The sequence below is a fragment of the Girardinichthys multiradiatus genome, chromosome X (genome assembly GCF_021462225.1).
Source record: "Girardinichthys multiradiatus isolate DD_20200921_A chromosome X, DD_fGirMul_XY1, whole genome shotgun sequence".
Taxonomy (NCBI): Eukaryota; Metazoa; Chordata; class Actinopteri; order Cyprinodontiformes; family Goodeidae; genus Girardinichthys; species Girardinichthys multiradiatus.
The window spans coordinates 9,521,936-9,537,534 of NC_061817.1; the positions used below are offsets into that span (position 1 = coordinate 9,521,936).

Below are 15,599 nucleotides of genomic sequence, written 5' to 3' on the forward strand. Positions count from 1 at the left end.
CTGGATGTGTTCACCGTTGTTCAAGTCTTTGGATTTTGTCATTATGTCACGAATGTTTCCGCGCCTTCTTGGGTCAAATAGCATTTCCAAATGAACCTGAGCTGTCTACAGTTGTGCACACAGGCAAAAGAAATTCATTCTTCCAGTGGTGTTTTCAACATGTGACCAAAAGGGGTCACATTTGAGCGGGTGTTTATCAATTTCAGAAATATTTAAAAACAAATTTCACTGGTCAACATTTAGATTCCCCCTTGATTTACTTTAGTTTTAAAATCCTCATTTTAACCTGGAAGTAATCAGAGTTCATAGTTTCCTGGGTTCCTGTCAAATCTGTTATTTATGGTGAACATTAACAGATGTGTTATTTTTTATCCTTTTTCGCCCCAGCCTGCCAGATGACTACAGATGTGGAAAATCTTTGGGACCAGTGGAATCCTTACAAGAGCATCCTCAGCAGCCAGGGAAGATTCTGATTGGCTACAGCCGCGGCTTGGTGGTCCTGTGGGATCTGAGCGCTCGTCATGCTGACCAGCTGTTCCTCGGAAAGCAGGTACTTGGAGATCAAAGCTGGGTCACATTGTCTTTTCCTGTGTATTCATGTCTGATGGTTGTGTGTGTCCATGTGAACCTCCTTGCAGCAGCTGGAGAGCCTGGTGTGGGAGCGCTCTGGAAGCCTGTTCGTCAGTTCCCATAACGATGGAGGATATTCTGTGTGGCCGGTTACCAGCGGCAACTCTTACACTCCCCAGCCGGTGTCCTCCACCATCCCGTATGGTGAGAAATGTGTACACACTTGTCTCATCACTGTTGTTATTGCTTCCATGATGTATGAGACTTAAAGAAGAAGAAGGTCATCTGCATCAGGAGGAAGGAGAAAGATCGATGTCAAAATATTGACAGCTGCATAATACACCATGAGCTTTAGAGTTTTACTGAGAAATGTTCATATCAAGTCGTTCTTCTTGTTCTGAGATGGACTGAAAGATCTAGCTTTAAGCTTGGCTTCGTGTGGTTTTAATATTTTAACATTTCAGTTTCTTGTCATATTTGGACTAAACGACACTATTTTAGTTTTAGTGAGACCGGTCATGTTCTCACAGTTGGTATGTTTCTCTTACAGGTCCGTTTCCTTGTAAAGCCATCAACAAGATCCTGTGGAGGACTTCACAGACGGGGTAAGTGCTTAAAGCTTCGTTTTAGCTGATTTGTTTGTGTTTAAACTCCCTAATTTCTGACAGAAGTAAACAGTTCTTCACTTTAGGAAACACAAAGAGTGAAGAAACGGCAACATACAAGAGATGTTGCTACTTTAAAACCTGTTTTGTTGCCAGGACGTGGGGCTTTTTGTAGTCAAATCAAAATGGCTTCTAAAAAATTACGGAAAACTCCCATTTTTCCAGGATTTCTAGTATGGAAAAGTTTGGAATTTTATTTATTTTTATTTCTTTAGGCCTAGATAAGAATAGAAAAATATATTTGAACTTTTAGAATATATTTATTTCCTTTATCCCATTAACTGATAGTTGTATCCGTCCTTCTTTCCTCAAATAAAGGACTGGAAATTAGGTAAAAATATGGAATTTTGACATAAAAATGTGTAGGAACCTTGTTCAGGTTATTTTTTATTCTTTGTTTTTGTTTTCTATTTGAGAAATAATTTTGTATATTTTTAAATATACATTTTGATTTTAATATGGATTTCTTGTAGGGATACCCCAATCTAATCCCAGTTAGGAGGCAAGGCTCTTTAAAATGACTGAAATTGGTGCCCCTGCTGTTCCTCTCCCAAGACCTAATTTTGGTCGGTTAGCTATAGTTTTTTGTCAGCTGCACAGCGAGATGTACAGCCTGTTTGTATAACCAGTTTTCAAACATTACTGTCCGTATTTGTGCGTGAGGGCACAATTGGGTTTATGATTCCATGAAATAAAGCGCTTGGTGAACAAAATCAGAAAGCTCAAAACATTGTTGGCAAGACCGAAGGCGTGAGTTTATTAGAAGCTGCATGTGAATCAGATGTTTAGGAACAAACGGCTTTCTTGAAAAAACTCTTTTTGGGACAAAATATCTGTCGCTGTCGGCTGTTTTGCTTCATGTACGTGGCATTGATTTTAGTGAAGTGAAATAGTACTATGTCTTGTGAAAGGGCTGTTCTTGAAGGCCTGGGATCCATGTCAGGGGACAAAAAAAAAATCCTGACTGCCCCCATGTACCTCCTCCTGCCTCGAGAGTAAGTTATAGTAGAGATTATATTAAAGCAGCTCTGTACTTTTGTGTCCCATTTTTCTTCTCACCAGTTCTCCAGTGCTGCTATACAGCGGGGGCATGCCCAGAGCCAGCTACGGTGACCGGCACTGTCTAACCATCCAGCAGGACAAAGAGCACGTCACTCTGGACTTCACATCTCGAGTGATCGATTTCTTCACCATCCACAACATAGAGCTGGACAAAGGTGAGGGTCCAGCCCACATCAGAGTTATCGACTTGTTTACATGCATCTCAGTAAATTAACATATAATCGAATAGTTATTTTATTCAGTAGTTTCATTCAGAAAGTGAAGCTTTCATATTATATAGATGTATTTACATACAAGCGTTATATTTTAAGGAATTTTGTCTGTTAATGTTGATTAAAACTTCTCAGAAAATTAGAATTTTATCTTAGGCTATTAAACATTTATTTCTATATTAAGACCTTGCAAAAGGAGGGTAGGGTGCAAATGTTATCTTGTAAGGAAGCAGGCTGTTCAGAGTGCTGGATCCATGCATATTAATGGAAGGTTTAGTGGAAGGAAAAGGTGTGTTTTTAAAGAAAAATGGAACACAAGCAGTTGAGATAACTGCATCCTTTAGGAACTTGTAGCAAGGCCATTGCGGAGTTTGGGGGAGCTTCTTAAGGTGTGGACTACAGCTGGTATTAATGCTGTAAGAAACACCACACACATCCAGTACAGGGGCTACAGTTGTGGCATTCCTTGTGTTAAGTCACTCCTGAACCAGAGACAACAACGGACATTTCCATTTTTGAACTGAATTGCTGGAAAAAACATAGTTTTTAATAACATTCTATTTTATTTAGATGCACCTCCCGTGTTTTATTCCCCTTTGTTCCAAGAATCCTACGCTCTATAACCTGTTTTTCCTCTCTTTCTACTCCCAGAGTTTGATGACCCAGCTGCTTTAGTCGTGCTGTTGGAAGAAGAGCTGGTTGTGATTGATCTGCAGACCCCAGGGTGGCCCACCCTTCCCACACCTTACCTCGCTCCCCTTCACTCATCAGCCATCACCTGCTCCTGCCACATCTCCAGCGTTCCTCCTAAACTCTGGGAGAGGTTAATTAACACGGGCAAAGCACAGCGGAGCCGACTGCGCACACACATGGTGAGGGACAGCTGAAGGAGAACTTCAACCAATGAGTTAAAGGAAGATTTATCTGTTGGCAACTCACTGTAAACATCAGGGTTGGTTTTTAAACTGGTTTAAATGTTTAATCCGGATTATCAGTTGGTGGGAATCCAAGGTAAACGGCTTAACCTGACATGTTGGAACGTAGCATGATTAGCTCTCCATGTTCGTGTTTATTTTCAAGTTTCAAAGCAGATTAAAGTGCTTCCTTGCTAAGGAGAAACAGAAGTTTTGTATCTGATTAAAACATAAAACCTACAAGTCTTATTAGTCGAGTTGAACTCTAAGGTTCTGATCTTAATAAGAGGAGGAAACAAACATGAACGTGTCCTTAGCTTAAAGAGCAGGTGTAAGCAGTTAGTCTTTTAGCTTGGATCAGCTGTTTGATCGGTGGCAGATTAGATTCGTGCAGACAGACACAAACAGCTGTTGCCTTCATAAATCACTGCTCTTTGTCTGCATGAGGCAAAGCCAGAGAGGAGGACAGTATGACAAAGGCTGCAAAAGGAGTGAGAATATGTTTACTGCTGTAGCAAAAGCATTTTTCTGTTCAGGGAAATTTAGTAAGTGAACAATTACTGCTGCTTTTTTTAGGCTTCTAATTTACCCCAACTCTTTTCTTTTTTTCTTCTGTTTGTTCAGAGCTGGCCCATATGTGGAGGGAAGAATCTGGCGCCGCCACCCAAGCAGCAAGAGCTGCTTTTGACCGGGTTTGTGCTTTAACACACTTACTAACGCTCACTTTTATTTGCAGTATAGGAAGAGCTTGTTTTTCACCCCATGTCTAATATGCAAGATGTAGACCAGAATAGATGCCTGAACCGTGATCTGGATTGACATTGATCCCAGGCAGTGGAGGGGTAAACCTGCCACTGCTGCCAGTAATTAGACTTGGGCCTGTATGAGTCAGATTCTAAACAAAAACATCTTATTGCTTTCATTATTAAAAAAAACTGAAGCGCCACTTAGTTCCTGCTGCAGCTAAAATAATACAGATTATGGATAATTATAGTTATAATTTATTTATAACATGTATTTTTTTGCTTTGATTCAGATGCATCGACTTAAGCAAAAACATAGAATAAACACTTTCTAAACTTGTAGTAGTGGTTGGGTGCATAGTGCCTTGAATAGTGTATGTTTCTGCCTTTTCTGCTCTTTATACTGAATCACAAACTGATATTAGCTTGTTTTTCGGGCTAGCTTAACACACATGCCGCTCTTAGCTGGCTAACTGTAGTTTTTAAGTAGCATCACCTTAACTGTTGTGCTCCTTTAGTTTCCACACACCTGAATTTTCTTACAAGCAAAGAAAAAGGGCAGTTAACCTTCTTTCAGCCAGCTGACTGGCAGTGCTTAGCAGTAGGTGAAGGCGTGAAAAAAACAAGGTCTGAGCAGATAGATTGTGATTTTGTCCAACGATTTGTGCTCTGACGATGGTCATTTGTGTGAAATGCAACCTGATTGAATTAAGTTACAAATGGATGCTAGAATGGATCTACATTTTACCTCTCTGTTGGAAATGAACGTTTTTTAATTGGGAAGAACAATTAAATTAAATACCTGTTTGGAATATTGAGCAATGCAGCTACAAAATCCACCGCAAGAAAAAACTCAACACAAAACCCTCAACTACACAATAATGGTAGGTAATATTTTTGTTTAAAATAATTGGAAGAAAAGAGTAATTTCCATCTTTAGATCTCGTTATTGAATATGATTTTAAAAGCCTGTCTGTTAAATATTTACTGTATGTGATTCCATAAAAGTACAAGAAACAGTCATGGACAGGGAAGTGGTCTCAGTATTACCTCCATTTTTAGTCTCAGTCTCAGCCTCAACTTCCTGATGTTCTAAGCTATAGTCATCACTGTGAGCGGCACCAGTCAGCACAGTCATGACTCCACTTGATTTCTCCAATTTATTGATGTCATGTATACAGGCACGAGGACGGTACGGTGCGCTTTTGGGACGCGTCGGGCGTCGCTCTCACACCACTCTACAAGCTTGGCACGGCCAACGTCTTCCACACAGACTGCGACGAGCCTCACGACTCGAGCAACGACCACGACATGCAGCAGGAGGAGGAGGAATGGCCTCCCTTCAGGAAGGTGCGAACTCAAAGAATCACTCAAACTAAGCTTATCTCTTCAGGGTTCAGACGCTGGGTTGTGTTTTTCCAGCGGTGGGAACTAATTCAGCCTTTCTGTTTTACACACACACACACACACACACACACACACAGAGAGAGAGAGAGTCCCTAAACACTACATCTGTGGCCTCATTTTTCCATCAGATGCTTTTCATGTGTTCAGATTTCAGTCAGAACCTCCCCCATTGTTCTTGGAGTTAAAATTTGCCTTTGATTGAGCTGCAGTCTGATTGTAGTGTGAATAAGCCGACTTATATTTGGAAGCAACGTTGCATGATAAGGGAGTAAAGTAAATATTGCAGATGAGTGGTTTTACTCTTTGCAGAGTGAGTTTGGGCGTGTCAGCAGGATTAGCACATATCATCTGGGATTTCAAGTTGAACAAAGATGAGTTTCGAGGGATTCAGAATGGAATAATACATTAATAATCAGCCCTGCACATTCTGAAAGACGGTTTTATTTCTTTTTCTTATGTTCTTTACTTATTTCCTCTGTCCAACTCTGTCTCAGCATTCTCATGGTTCCTCTGGGGTCTCACGGTAACAGGGCTGCATGTTAAGGAATGTGGCTCTCATATGGGATGAAGAGACCTTCCCTCTTTTCTAAGCTGTAATGAAAACCAGACCTATGGTCGCTCTCTCTCTCTTGCTCTTCGTGCATGTCTGTGTGTGTGTGTGTGTGTGTGTGTGCGTTTGCGTCCAGGTTCTCCTGCGTTTTGTTTTGCAGAGACTCTGCTTCCATGCGAGCAGGATTCTGTTGGAATTGCTGTGAGGACGATAGGAGGGCGACGGATTAATGTGCATGTTCGCTGGGCATGTTCGAGGTGAATGTGGGGATTGTCCCAGCATTTGGTGAAGAGTAAGGGTAGAGGGACTGCTAATAAAGCGGAAGGAAGGTTCAGGTTGTACCTAAACCCAGACTGAGACGAGGCTCATGTCCAAGTTTGCATCTTTGTTAGATGGCACCAAACCACGATTTAAAGAACAAGAGCAGCTTCATGGTTACTTTTCAGGAATGAATTAAATTCCCTTTTTCATTTTGTGCAGGTGGGGTGCTTTGACCCGTACAGCGACGATCCCAGACTCGGCATCCAGAAAATCAGTCTGTGCAAGTACAGCAACAAGCTGGTGGTGGCAGGAACAGCTGGGCAGGTAAACATCTGCTTCCATGTCATCTTTACACATATTTGAACCACTAATACTGTTCCCACTGGGTAGAATAAAGTACATATAGAGCAAAAAGAAGATGGTGCCTGTTATGTTAAGATGGTCCCTTGTCATTAGAATGCCTTTTCTTTGATCACTCAGGCAATTGCTGAGCAGCAGTCAGAGGGCTTCCCTGATAATTATAAATTGTGATGGATTTCACATTGCTATACTTGTTTTGACGTATTGATTTGGATTGTTTAAAATATGCAAACATAAAGATTCAGTCTCAGGCAGTGAAATAAATGTTCCTTCAATGAAGCTAGATCACAGCAATACATTTCCATAGGGAGGCTCATACCTAATTTTTACTGTCATGTTTACCTCTAACGTTTCTCAACAACAGTTAATGTTAAGTAGGCACAAGGTTCACGTTGTCTCCTTACTTTTTCTCTGCAGGTGATCGTGCTGGCCTTTAATGATGAGCCGTCAGACCACTCTGTGGACGTGTCTGTGGTTGACCTGCTGCAGGACAGGGAGGGCTTCACCTGGAAGGGCCACGACCGGCTGGAGCCGCGTCTCAAACCCGCGCCCTTCCCGCCGGGCTTTCAGCCGCAGGTGCTGGTGCAGTGCCTGCCACCTGCGTCGGTTACAGCGGTGGCGCTGCACACAGAGTGGAACCTCATCTCCTTCGGGACGAGTCACGGATTCGGCCTCTTTGACTACCACAGACGAAACACGGTGCTGGCAAGGTAAGAAACTGTCTTTGATTATGGGACAAAGCATGGACATTTTACTCTAGTCCTTTTATCATCCTTATCCTTTTCATTTTATTTCTTATTGAGAAAATGCTTTAATTTCGTAAGGATGCCGCTACCATATGACCCGTAAATATTAAAAAAATAATAATCAGTGACTGCTCCTCACGTTCTCTTAGGTGCACGCTGCATCCAAATGACTCATTGGCGATGGAAGGCCCACTGTCCAGAGTCAAGTCCTTAAAAAAATCCCTTCGACAAAGCTTCAGACGCATCCGCAAAAGCAGGGTGTCTGGGAAGAAACGCACCATCACCACCCCTACCAGCAAGGTGAGAGACTCTGTTCTGTAACATGTAGACCAAACATGTGGACCACACAGGGCTCGGCAGACAACTAATGATGTCTATCATGTAGGTCCATGAGGCCAATGCTGCTTTGGCAGAACAGGAAGAAGTGGCTCCTGTGCAGCGGAGGATTGAGCCCCGTTCAGCAGACGACTCATTGTCAGGAGTGGTCAGATGTCTGTGCTTCGCTGACACATTTCTGCGTGATGGTTGGTTTGTTTACCAATTTTGCTCACCCTAAAATATACCTTCTGGTTTTTTTTTTTCTTCACATTTGGTCTACAAGCGCCTTGCAAAGGTATTCTGACCTCTTGAACCATTTTCAATGTACTTTAATGGGATTTTACTCAAATGTCTTAAATCTAAGTATGAACACATTGGTGTGTGTTTCTATGCAGCCGTTTGATACTCAGTAGAACCACCTGTCGCTGCAATTATAGCAACAAGCCTTATGGGGTTCGACCAGCTTCGCATATCTAGGCGACTGAACTTCTTAATCTGTTCTTTACAAAATAGCTCAAGCTAAGTCTGAGGGAGAGTGTTTGTGAACAGCAGTTTTTCAAATCATGATACGGATTCTTAAGGAGATTTAGGTCTGGTCTTTGACTAGGCCATTCTAACACATGAATATGCTTTCATCTAGACCATTTCAGCGTAGCTCTGGCTGTATCTTTAGGGTTTTTGCCTTGGTGGAACCTCTTCTCTAGTCAAGGTTTTGCAGGCTCTAACAGGTTCCAGGATTGTCCTGTGGTTCTCTCCATTCATATTCAAACCAACTATGAGCTTCCTTGTCCCTGCTAAAGAAAAGCCCTCAGCATGATGCTGCCACTGTCATGTTTCACCATAAGAATGTGCTTTGTTTTCCCCTCACATGACCTTTTGCATCAAGGCTAAAAAGTACATTTCTGGTTTGCTGTTTTTTTTCTCCTCTTCTTGACCTCATCATGCTGCTACCTCCACTGTTTTACAGTGGGGTGGTGTGCAGTGTTGATTTCCACTCCACATGGCATTTTTCATGTAGGCCAAAAGCTTTACCATTTTTACTTTCTTCCAGATGTTCACGTTTTCCCCTTCATGGCTTGTAGCAAACTATAAACTAGGTTTCTAATGCCGTTCATTCAACACTGGCCTTCTTTTCACCACTCATCCATAAAGACGAGACCTGTGGAGTGCAAAATCTAAATGTCCTATTGACAGATTCTCCCACCTGAGCTGTGGATCCCTGCAGCACCTCCAGAGTTACCATGAGCGTCTTGTCTGCTTTTCTGGTTATTGCACTCCTTCCCTGAAATGCCACTTTTACTCCTTTTTATTTTCAGATGATTGAACAGAGCTCTGAGATGATCAAAGTTTGGGGTATTGCTTTAATCTCCTCCACAGCGTTCTGCCTGACCAGTCTGCTGTGGTTCTTGGTCTTTCATGGAGCTGTTTGTTCACTGATGTTTTCTAACAAACCACTAAAGTCTTCACAGAACAACTGGATTTATACTGGGATGAAATTAGACAATAATTACACAAAACTAATTAGGTGACCTTTTGGAAGTAATTGGTTTCACTTGATTTCATTTAGGGGTATCAGAAATAAGGAGACAGAGTAAGAAAGCAGGCTACACTTTTCAGACTTCACATATCAGCATACATGTATCATCTTCTTTCCCCTATACATGTACAGGGGTTGGACAATGAAACTGAAACACCTGGTTTTAGACCACAATCATTTATTAGTATGGTGTAGGGCCTCCTTTTGCGGCCAATACAGTATCAATTCATCTTGGGAATGACATATACAAGTCCTGCACAGTGGTCAGAGGGATTTTAAGCCATTCTTCTTGCAGGATAGTGGCCAGGTCACTACGTGATACTGGTGGAGGAAAACGTTTCCTGACTCACTCCTCCAAAACACCCCAAAGTGGCTCAATAATATTTAGATCTGGTGACTGTGCCGGCCATGGGAGATGTTCAACTTCACTTTCATGTTCATCAAACCAATCTTTCACCAGTCTTGCTGTGTGTATTGGTGCATTGTCATCCTGATACACGGCACCACCTTCAGGATACAATGTTTGAACCATTGGATGCACATGGTCCTCAAGAATAGTTCAGTAGTCCTTGGCAGTGACGCGACCATCTAGCACAAGTATTGGGCCAAGGGAATGCCATGATATGGCACCCAAAACCATCACTGATCCACCCCCATGCTTCACTCTGGGCATGCAACAGTCTGGGTGGTACGCTTCTTTGGGGCTTCTCCACACCGCAACTCTCCTGGATGTGGGGAAAACAGTAAAGATGGACTCATCAGAGAACAATACATGTTTCACATTGTCCACAGCCCAAGATTTGTGCTCCTTGCACCATTGAAACCGACGTTTGGCATTGGCATGAGTGACCAAAGGTTTGGCTATAGCAGCCCGGCCGTGTTTATTGACCCTGTGGAGCTCCCGACGGACAGTTCTGGTGGAAACAGGAGAGTTGAGGTGCACATTTAATTCTGCCGTGATTTGGGCAGCCGTGGTTTTATGTTTTTTGGATACAATCCGGGTTAGCACCCGAACATCCCTTTCAGACAGCTTCCTCTTGCAACCACAGTTAATCCTGTTGGATGTGGTTCGTCCTTCTTGGTGGTTTGCTGACATTACCCTAGATACCGTGACTCTTGATACATCACAAAGACTTGCTGTCTTGGTCACAGATGCGCCAGCAAGACGTGCACCAACAATTTGTCCTCTTTTGAACTCTGGTATGTCACCCATAATGTTGTGTGCATTTCAATATTTTGAGCAAAACTGTGCTCTTACCCTGCTAATTGAACATTCACACTCTGGTCTTACTGGTGCAATGTGCAATCAATGAAGACTGGCTACCAGGCTGGTCCAACTTAGCCATGAAACCTCCCACACTAAAATGACAGGTGTTTCAGTTTCATTGTCCAACCCCTGTATCTGCTTCCTTTTTATTGGTCTGACACAAAATATCCCAAGGCACTATGTATCTGTTTATCAGCAGTTTATCACTCACAACCCTGTGTATCCTGATTAGGTACACACCATGGCCCCACGCTTTGGGCTGGCACCAACTCGGGCAGTGTGTACGCCTATGCTCTGGAGGTCCCGGGTGTTGGATCAGGCCGCGTGTGTGAGCGGGCAGGAGCAAGCGAGGGCAGCGCGTGTGTTGAGGCGGTGCTGGGTAAAGAGATTCAGCTGATGCACAGAGCTCCTGTGGTGTCTATAAGTGTTCTGGACGGACGAGGGAAACCTTTACCAGATCCGTACGAAGCTTCTCAGGACCTCGCCATCGCACCAGACATGACCAATGCTCACTCTGTCCTCATCGCCTCCGAGGAGCAGCTCAAGGTACAACTGAAAGGATGAGCTGACCTCTGGTGTATTATTTAGACGGTTACAGTTTTACAGCCTTACTGTTTTCCACCTTCAGGTGTTCTCTCTCCCTAAAGTGAGCGCTAAGACGAAGTTCAAGTTGACTGCACATGAAGGCTGCCGGGTGAGGAAAGTCGCCTTAGTTCTCTTCAACTCCGCTGTTCAGGAAGACTACAGTGAACACGCGCTTGTCTGTCTCACCAACCTTGGAGACATGCACCTCTTTACTATACCCGGCCTTCGACCACAGGTAACATCGGGATGAAGCCACACCGTGCATTGCCATGTACTGGTTGAGGAGGAGTCTTTAGGATGTTCTTCTACGTCTGTGTTGTGTGTCTTCAGGTGCGTTACGATTGCATCCGTAAAGACGACATCAGTGGCATTGCATCTTGTGTCTTCACCAAGAATGGACAGGGTGAGGGGAACATGCTCATAGAAGTGATTAATTGCTTAATAATTGGACACATTTACACCTAAGAGTCCCAGAGTCCGGGTTTATATGGCCTAAAGTTTTAACATAAAAACAAAATCCTCCTTTGACTCTTATGGATCTACTTGCAGAACATGTCAGACGCTGATTTATATGTTGTTGTGTTCCACAGGGTTCTACCTGATCTCTCCTTCAGAATATGAAAGGTTTTCCCTGTCCGCCAAGGTTCTAACAGAACCGCTGTGCTCTGTTCAGCTGGACCGACCACTAGAGTCCACAGCTACCAGGTAACACTTAAAAGCGTGCACTGTGGTACTATATCTGTCGATATGCAAACCCTGTTACAAACAAATGTAGATGTTGTTTTTTTTATAATGCCCATTTTTTTATTTAACTTTTTTTGAACAAAGTTATAACACAATATTATGACGTATTTTACACACACTATGCACCACACCGACTACTCTTCAAGTACAAACCTACTCACATCTGTACATTATGTGACAGAAAGCCAACTGGTAAAGGGAGACCAAATACAATGATATTGATGAAGTTTATCCAATAGTACATGAGACACTTTTTCATAAGATGCCAATTTACCCATTCTCAGCAACCACTCCTCATAAGGAGGGGAGTGTTTTTACCGCCAGTGTCTCAAAAGAATCCGTTTAGCTGTAGTAAGAGCCAAAATAATCCATCTTCTTTCATGAGGGGAATAGTAAGAAATTGGGAGTCCTGTGGTTGAGCCGAGCACAGACAGTTTGGGGGGAAATGTGAAATCTCCTATCCAGAATACTAAAAATAATCCCAGAAATGTTTTTCCACCAGTCCTGGAGTGGTGGGCAGCTCCAATAGAATATGTAGAAATGAGGCAGCTTGGCCATCACATCTCCAGCAAGTATCCATAGGTAATCAATTCCATTTCTGTAGTTGTTGTGGTGTTCGATGCCATCTGTGGACTATCTTTAATTGAATAAACCTGCTGTCTATTTCTTTATACATGGTATTAATATTAGAGAAATGTGATTCCCATTCATCTGGACCTCCTTTGCCAGGTATTCTGCCCAATATCTTTTTGCTTTAGAAAGAGGGTCAGTTATTTGTTCTTGCAGTAAATAGTTGATTTTAGAGGCGATACCTCTGCCCAAGAAAGACCTAGATAGTAGTGCTTCTACAGGACTATTCACAGGACAGCTGAGAGGGCTTCCTAGCCATTTATATAAAGAACAGCACAACTGGACATGTCTCCAGAATTGGTTATGTGGTAGACTATATACAGTATTTCAACAATCCAATTGACGCTAAGAAAGTGTTGGGTCTCATCATCGAATAAGTGAGATATGACAGATACCAGCTTTACGCAACTGGGCCCCATCAACTGGTGTCCCTCCAATCAAGATTTGTTTTATTATTATTAATCCACAAATGTGCTAAAGGTGATTTAATAAAGTCCCAGCCACCTGCCCTGTGTAATTTACACCATATCAATTTTGAGGTTGTAATTAAAGGGTGGTTATGTTTATGGTTGGGACCAAACAACTTCAGCCCAGGAGAGATGGCGTTATTCGCCTCTGTCTCTATTTGAAACCAAGTGGGTTTATCTGATGTACTAGGCAACCATGCTTTCTGCTGGTTTACATTCATTGCCCAGTAATACCATTTAAAGTTAGGTAGAGAGAACCCCCATCCCTTTTGAATCTTCTTGAGACTCAGGCGGTATGGAGAATTGCCCGACAGAAAATGCCAAATTAAGGTCTTTAAAATAAGAAATAAGGTGATATTGGATATCAGGTAATAGAACACAGATGCATGCGGTCATCATCTTGATACAATTGATTTTACTCCATAGTGAGAGGCATATCCTGGACCATCTACCGAAATCTATTGTTAGTGTTTTTAAGTACTGACCCAATGTTTGCTTTAACCATATTGTTATAATGAGAGGGTATTTATATACCTAAGTATTTAAGACCTCTTGAGGACCACCGAAATTTCCACTGTGTAAACAATGTAGAGGGATGGTGTCCTGACATGGGCATCGCCTCCGATTTGTCCCAAGAACAAAATATCCTGATAAGACTGTAAAATCTTCTATACATTCATACCAGGCTGTGTGAGACATACCAACATGTCATCAGCATATAATAGAATTTTATGGTGCCTATCGCCAACAGTGAAGGCTGAACATATTATAGCAAATGTGCTGTTTAGCTTCATAAAGAAGTAACGAGCTTCCTTCTTTAAAATGTAAACAGTCTGGTCTTGTAACAGCATCTGTGCTAACGGTTCATGTAAGACCCTAAAGAGAAGTTAAAAACTGTAATTATTTGGTCTTGGTTTTATAGTGATAGTAAACCAGTTTGACAGAGTCAAAATCAGCTCTGCTCCGAATGCAAATAATAATAATTCATGGCAGGAAAGCTAGGGAGAAAAAAAATGTATAATGCTTTTTTTTTTATCTTCTAATATTATAGTTCTCATAGAAAACAATAGGAAATGGCAAAATTCACAATCAGTAGGTAAGAAGTGAAAACCGAAACTAGTCACAGAAGTCTGATCAGTGCATCTCTAGAGTTAAAAGGAGCATGTCCACATAATGGTTTGTTCTGCAGTGAAGGATCAGTTTCAGCTTTTCTAAACAAAAAGTTAAGGAGAAAATTCCTATAAAACTGTTGAAAGGTTTTTGTTCTGTCAACATCTACATTAAAGTAAAACCAAGTCAGTGAGTTTTGCAAAAAATTGTGTCTAAAGATCAAAGCTATGAACCACTAATGGTTGCCAACATGCCTCGTGGTTGGGAGTATATGTTTACTGCTGAGCAGCTGAAGTCAGCAGGAATGGAGACAGATTCCTCTTGCAAAACAGAAATAATTACTTTGCTCACTTTCCAAACAATTAAAAAATGTAATTAGCATTGGCACTGTTACACAACAGTAAACAATCCTCTTTCCCAACGTTTAGAACTGTGTTGCCTGTTTTTAAATACTAGATGAATTATCTTTATTCACTTGACGCTGATTGATGAAGATTCTAAAATGTTCATTTTCATAGTTCTGTTTGTCTAATAAAGGGTTAACTACATGGCTGAAATGTTAGATCTTTTCAGTCCAGGCCGATCACAATAACTGAGTGCATTATGCCTTGTAAACCTTTGATTTCAGTGATGTAGAGGTTCACTACAAAAATACCTTTTTGTTTTCAAATTTTACAAGGATTTCTGAGGAACATATCAGGATCAATAGACATGTGAAAAGCAGATACTATGAGAAAACTGGTCCGTCTTTACCACACCGACACACATTTAGAAGCTGTTTAAGATAAAACGTCACCATAAGTTTTAGGAATAGAATAAAATGTTTTCCTGCTATTGATCTTGAGCAGTTTTCTTATCGGACACCTCTGGTAAATGTACTAAACTTGCTGTTTTTTTTATTATGCTTCCCTTTATTTACCAACAGCTTGAAACTACTGGGCTATACTCTTTGACTGTATTAGCTGCCAAACTAAATGATGTGTACTCGTGTGTCTCCACAGTGATGGTACAGCAATGCACCCGCAGGCCAACGGAACCCACAGAAACCAAACGGGTCAGGCTGAGGGTACGTCTCATCACACTCCGAAGCTTTCAGAACTCTGATCATGCCTCTCAGGGGGGCTATGTCCTGTCCGGTTTCCGTGGTAACCATTGAGCATGCCCTGGTTGCCTCTCCCGCTCTGGCAGCGAGCGCTGGTTGTTGTGGAAACGGCTCAGTTTTTCACCCTGCACTGTGTCATTATTTCGCAGTTTTTCAGCATCTTTGTGTTGATGTTGAAACGTATGTAGGAACTACATTCCCTCAGTATTACATGTCGGTGTTCATGTTTGTTTACTCAGCAGCATCAGATGTTTTCCACAGGATAAGCTGCTCCAGCAGGGGTTAACTTCTCTACAAAGTCCTCACAGTGTGTCAGCTAAAACACACCCAGCTGGATCAGTTGTTTCTG

The 15,599-nt window shown here is 42.1% G+C and overlaps 1 protein-coding gene across 2 annotated transcripts in view; it reads left to right on the forward strand.

Annotated features, from left to right (window-relative positions):
* Window positions 1–15,599, forward strand: part of LOC124863015 (lethal(2) giant larvae protein homolog 1-like) — a 45,658-nt gene that overhangs the window by 25,712 nt on the left and 4,347 nt on the right. For both annotated transcript variants that reach the window (XM_047357248.1, XM_047357249.1), the window contains 16 exons: window positions 388–550; window positions 639–774; window positions 1,121–1,175; window positions 2,298–2,452; window positions 3,161–3,381; window positions 4,048–4,115; window positions 5,348–5,516; window positions 6,604–6,708; window positions 7,162–7,454; window positions 7,640–7,790; window positions 7,876–8,014; window positions 10,845–11,158; window positions 11,241–11,432; window positions 11,528–11,600; window positions 11,788–11,902; window positions 15,150–15,214. In XM_047357248.1, coding sequence (XP_047213204.1) covers window positions 388–550; window positions 639–774; window positions 1,121–1,175; window positions 2,298–2,452; window positions 3,161–3,381; window positions 4,048–4,115; window positions 5,348–5,516; window positions 6,604–6,708; window positions 7,162–7,454; window positions 7,640–7,790; window positions 7,876–8,014; window positions 10,845–11,158; window positions 11,241–11,432; window positions 11,528–11,600; window positions 11,788–11,902; window positions 15,150–15,214 — 2,414 coding nt within the window. The remainder of the gene's footprint in view (window positions 1–387; window positions 551–638; window positions 775–1,120; window positions 1,176–2,297; window positions 2,453–3,160; window positions 3,382–4,047; window positions 4,116–5,347; window positions 5,517–6,603; window positions 6,709–7,161; window positions 7,455–7,639; window positions 7,791–7,875; window positions 8,015–10,844; window positions 11,159–11,240; window positions 11,433–11,527; window positions 11,601–11,787; window positions 11,903–15,149; window positions 15,215–15,599) is intronic.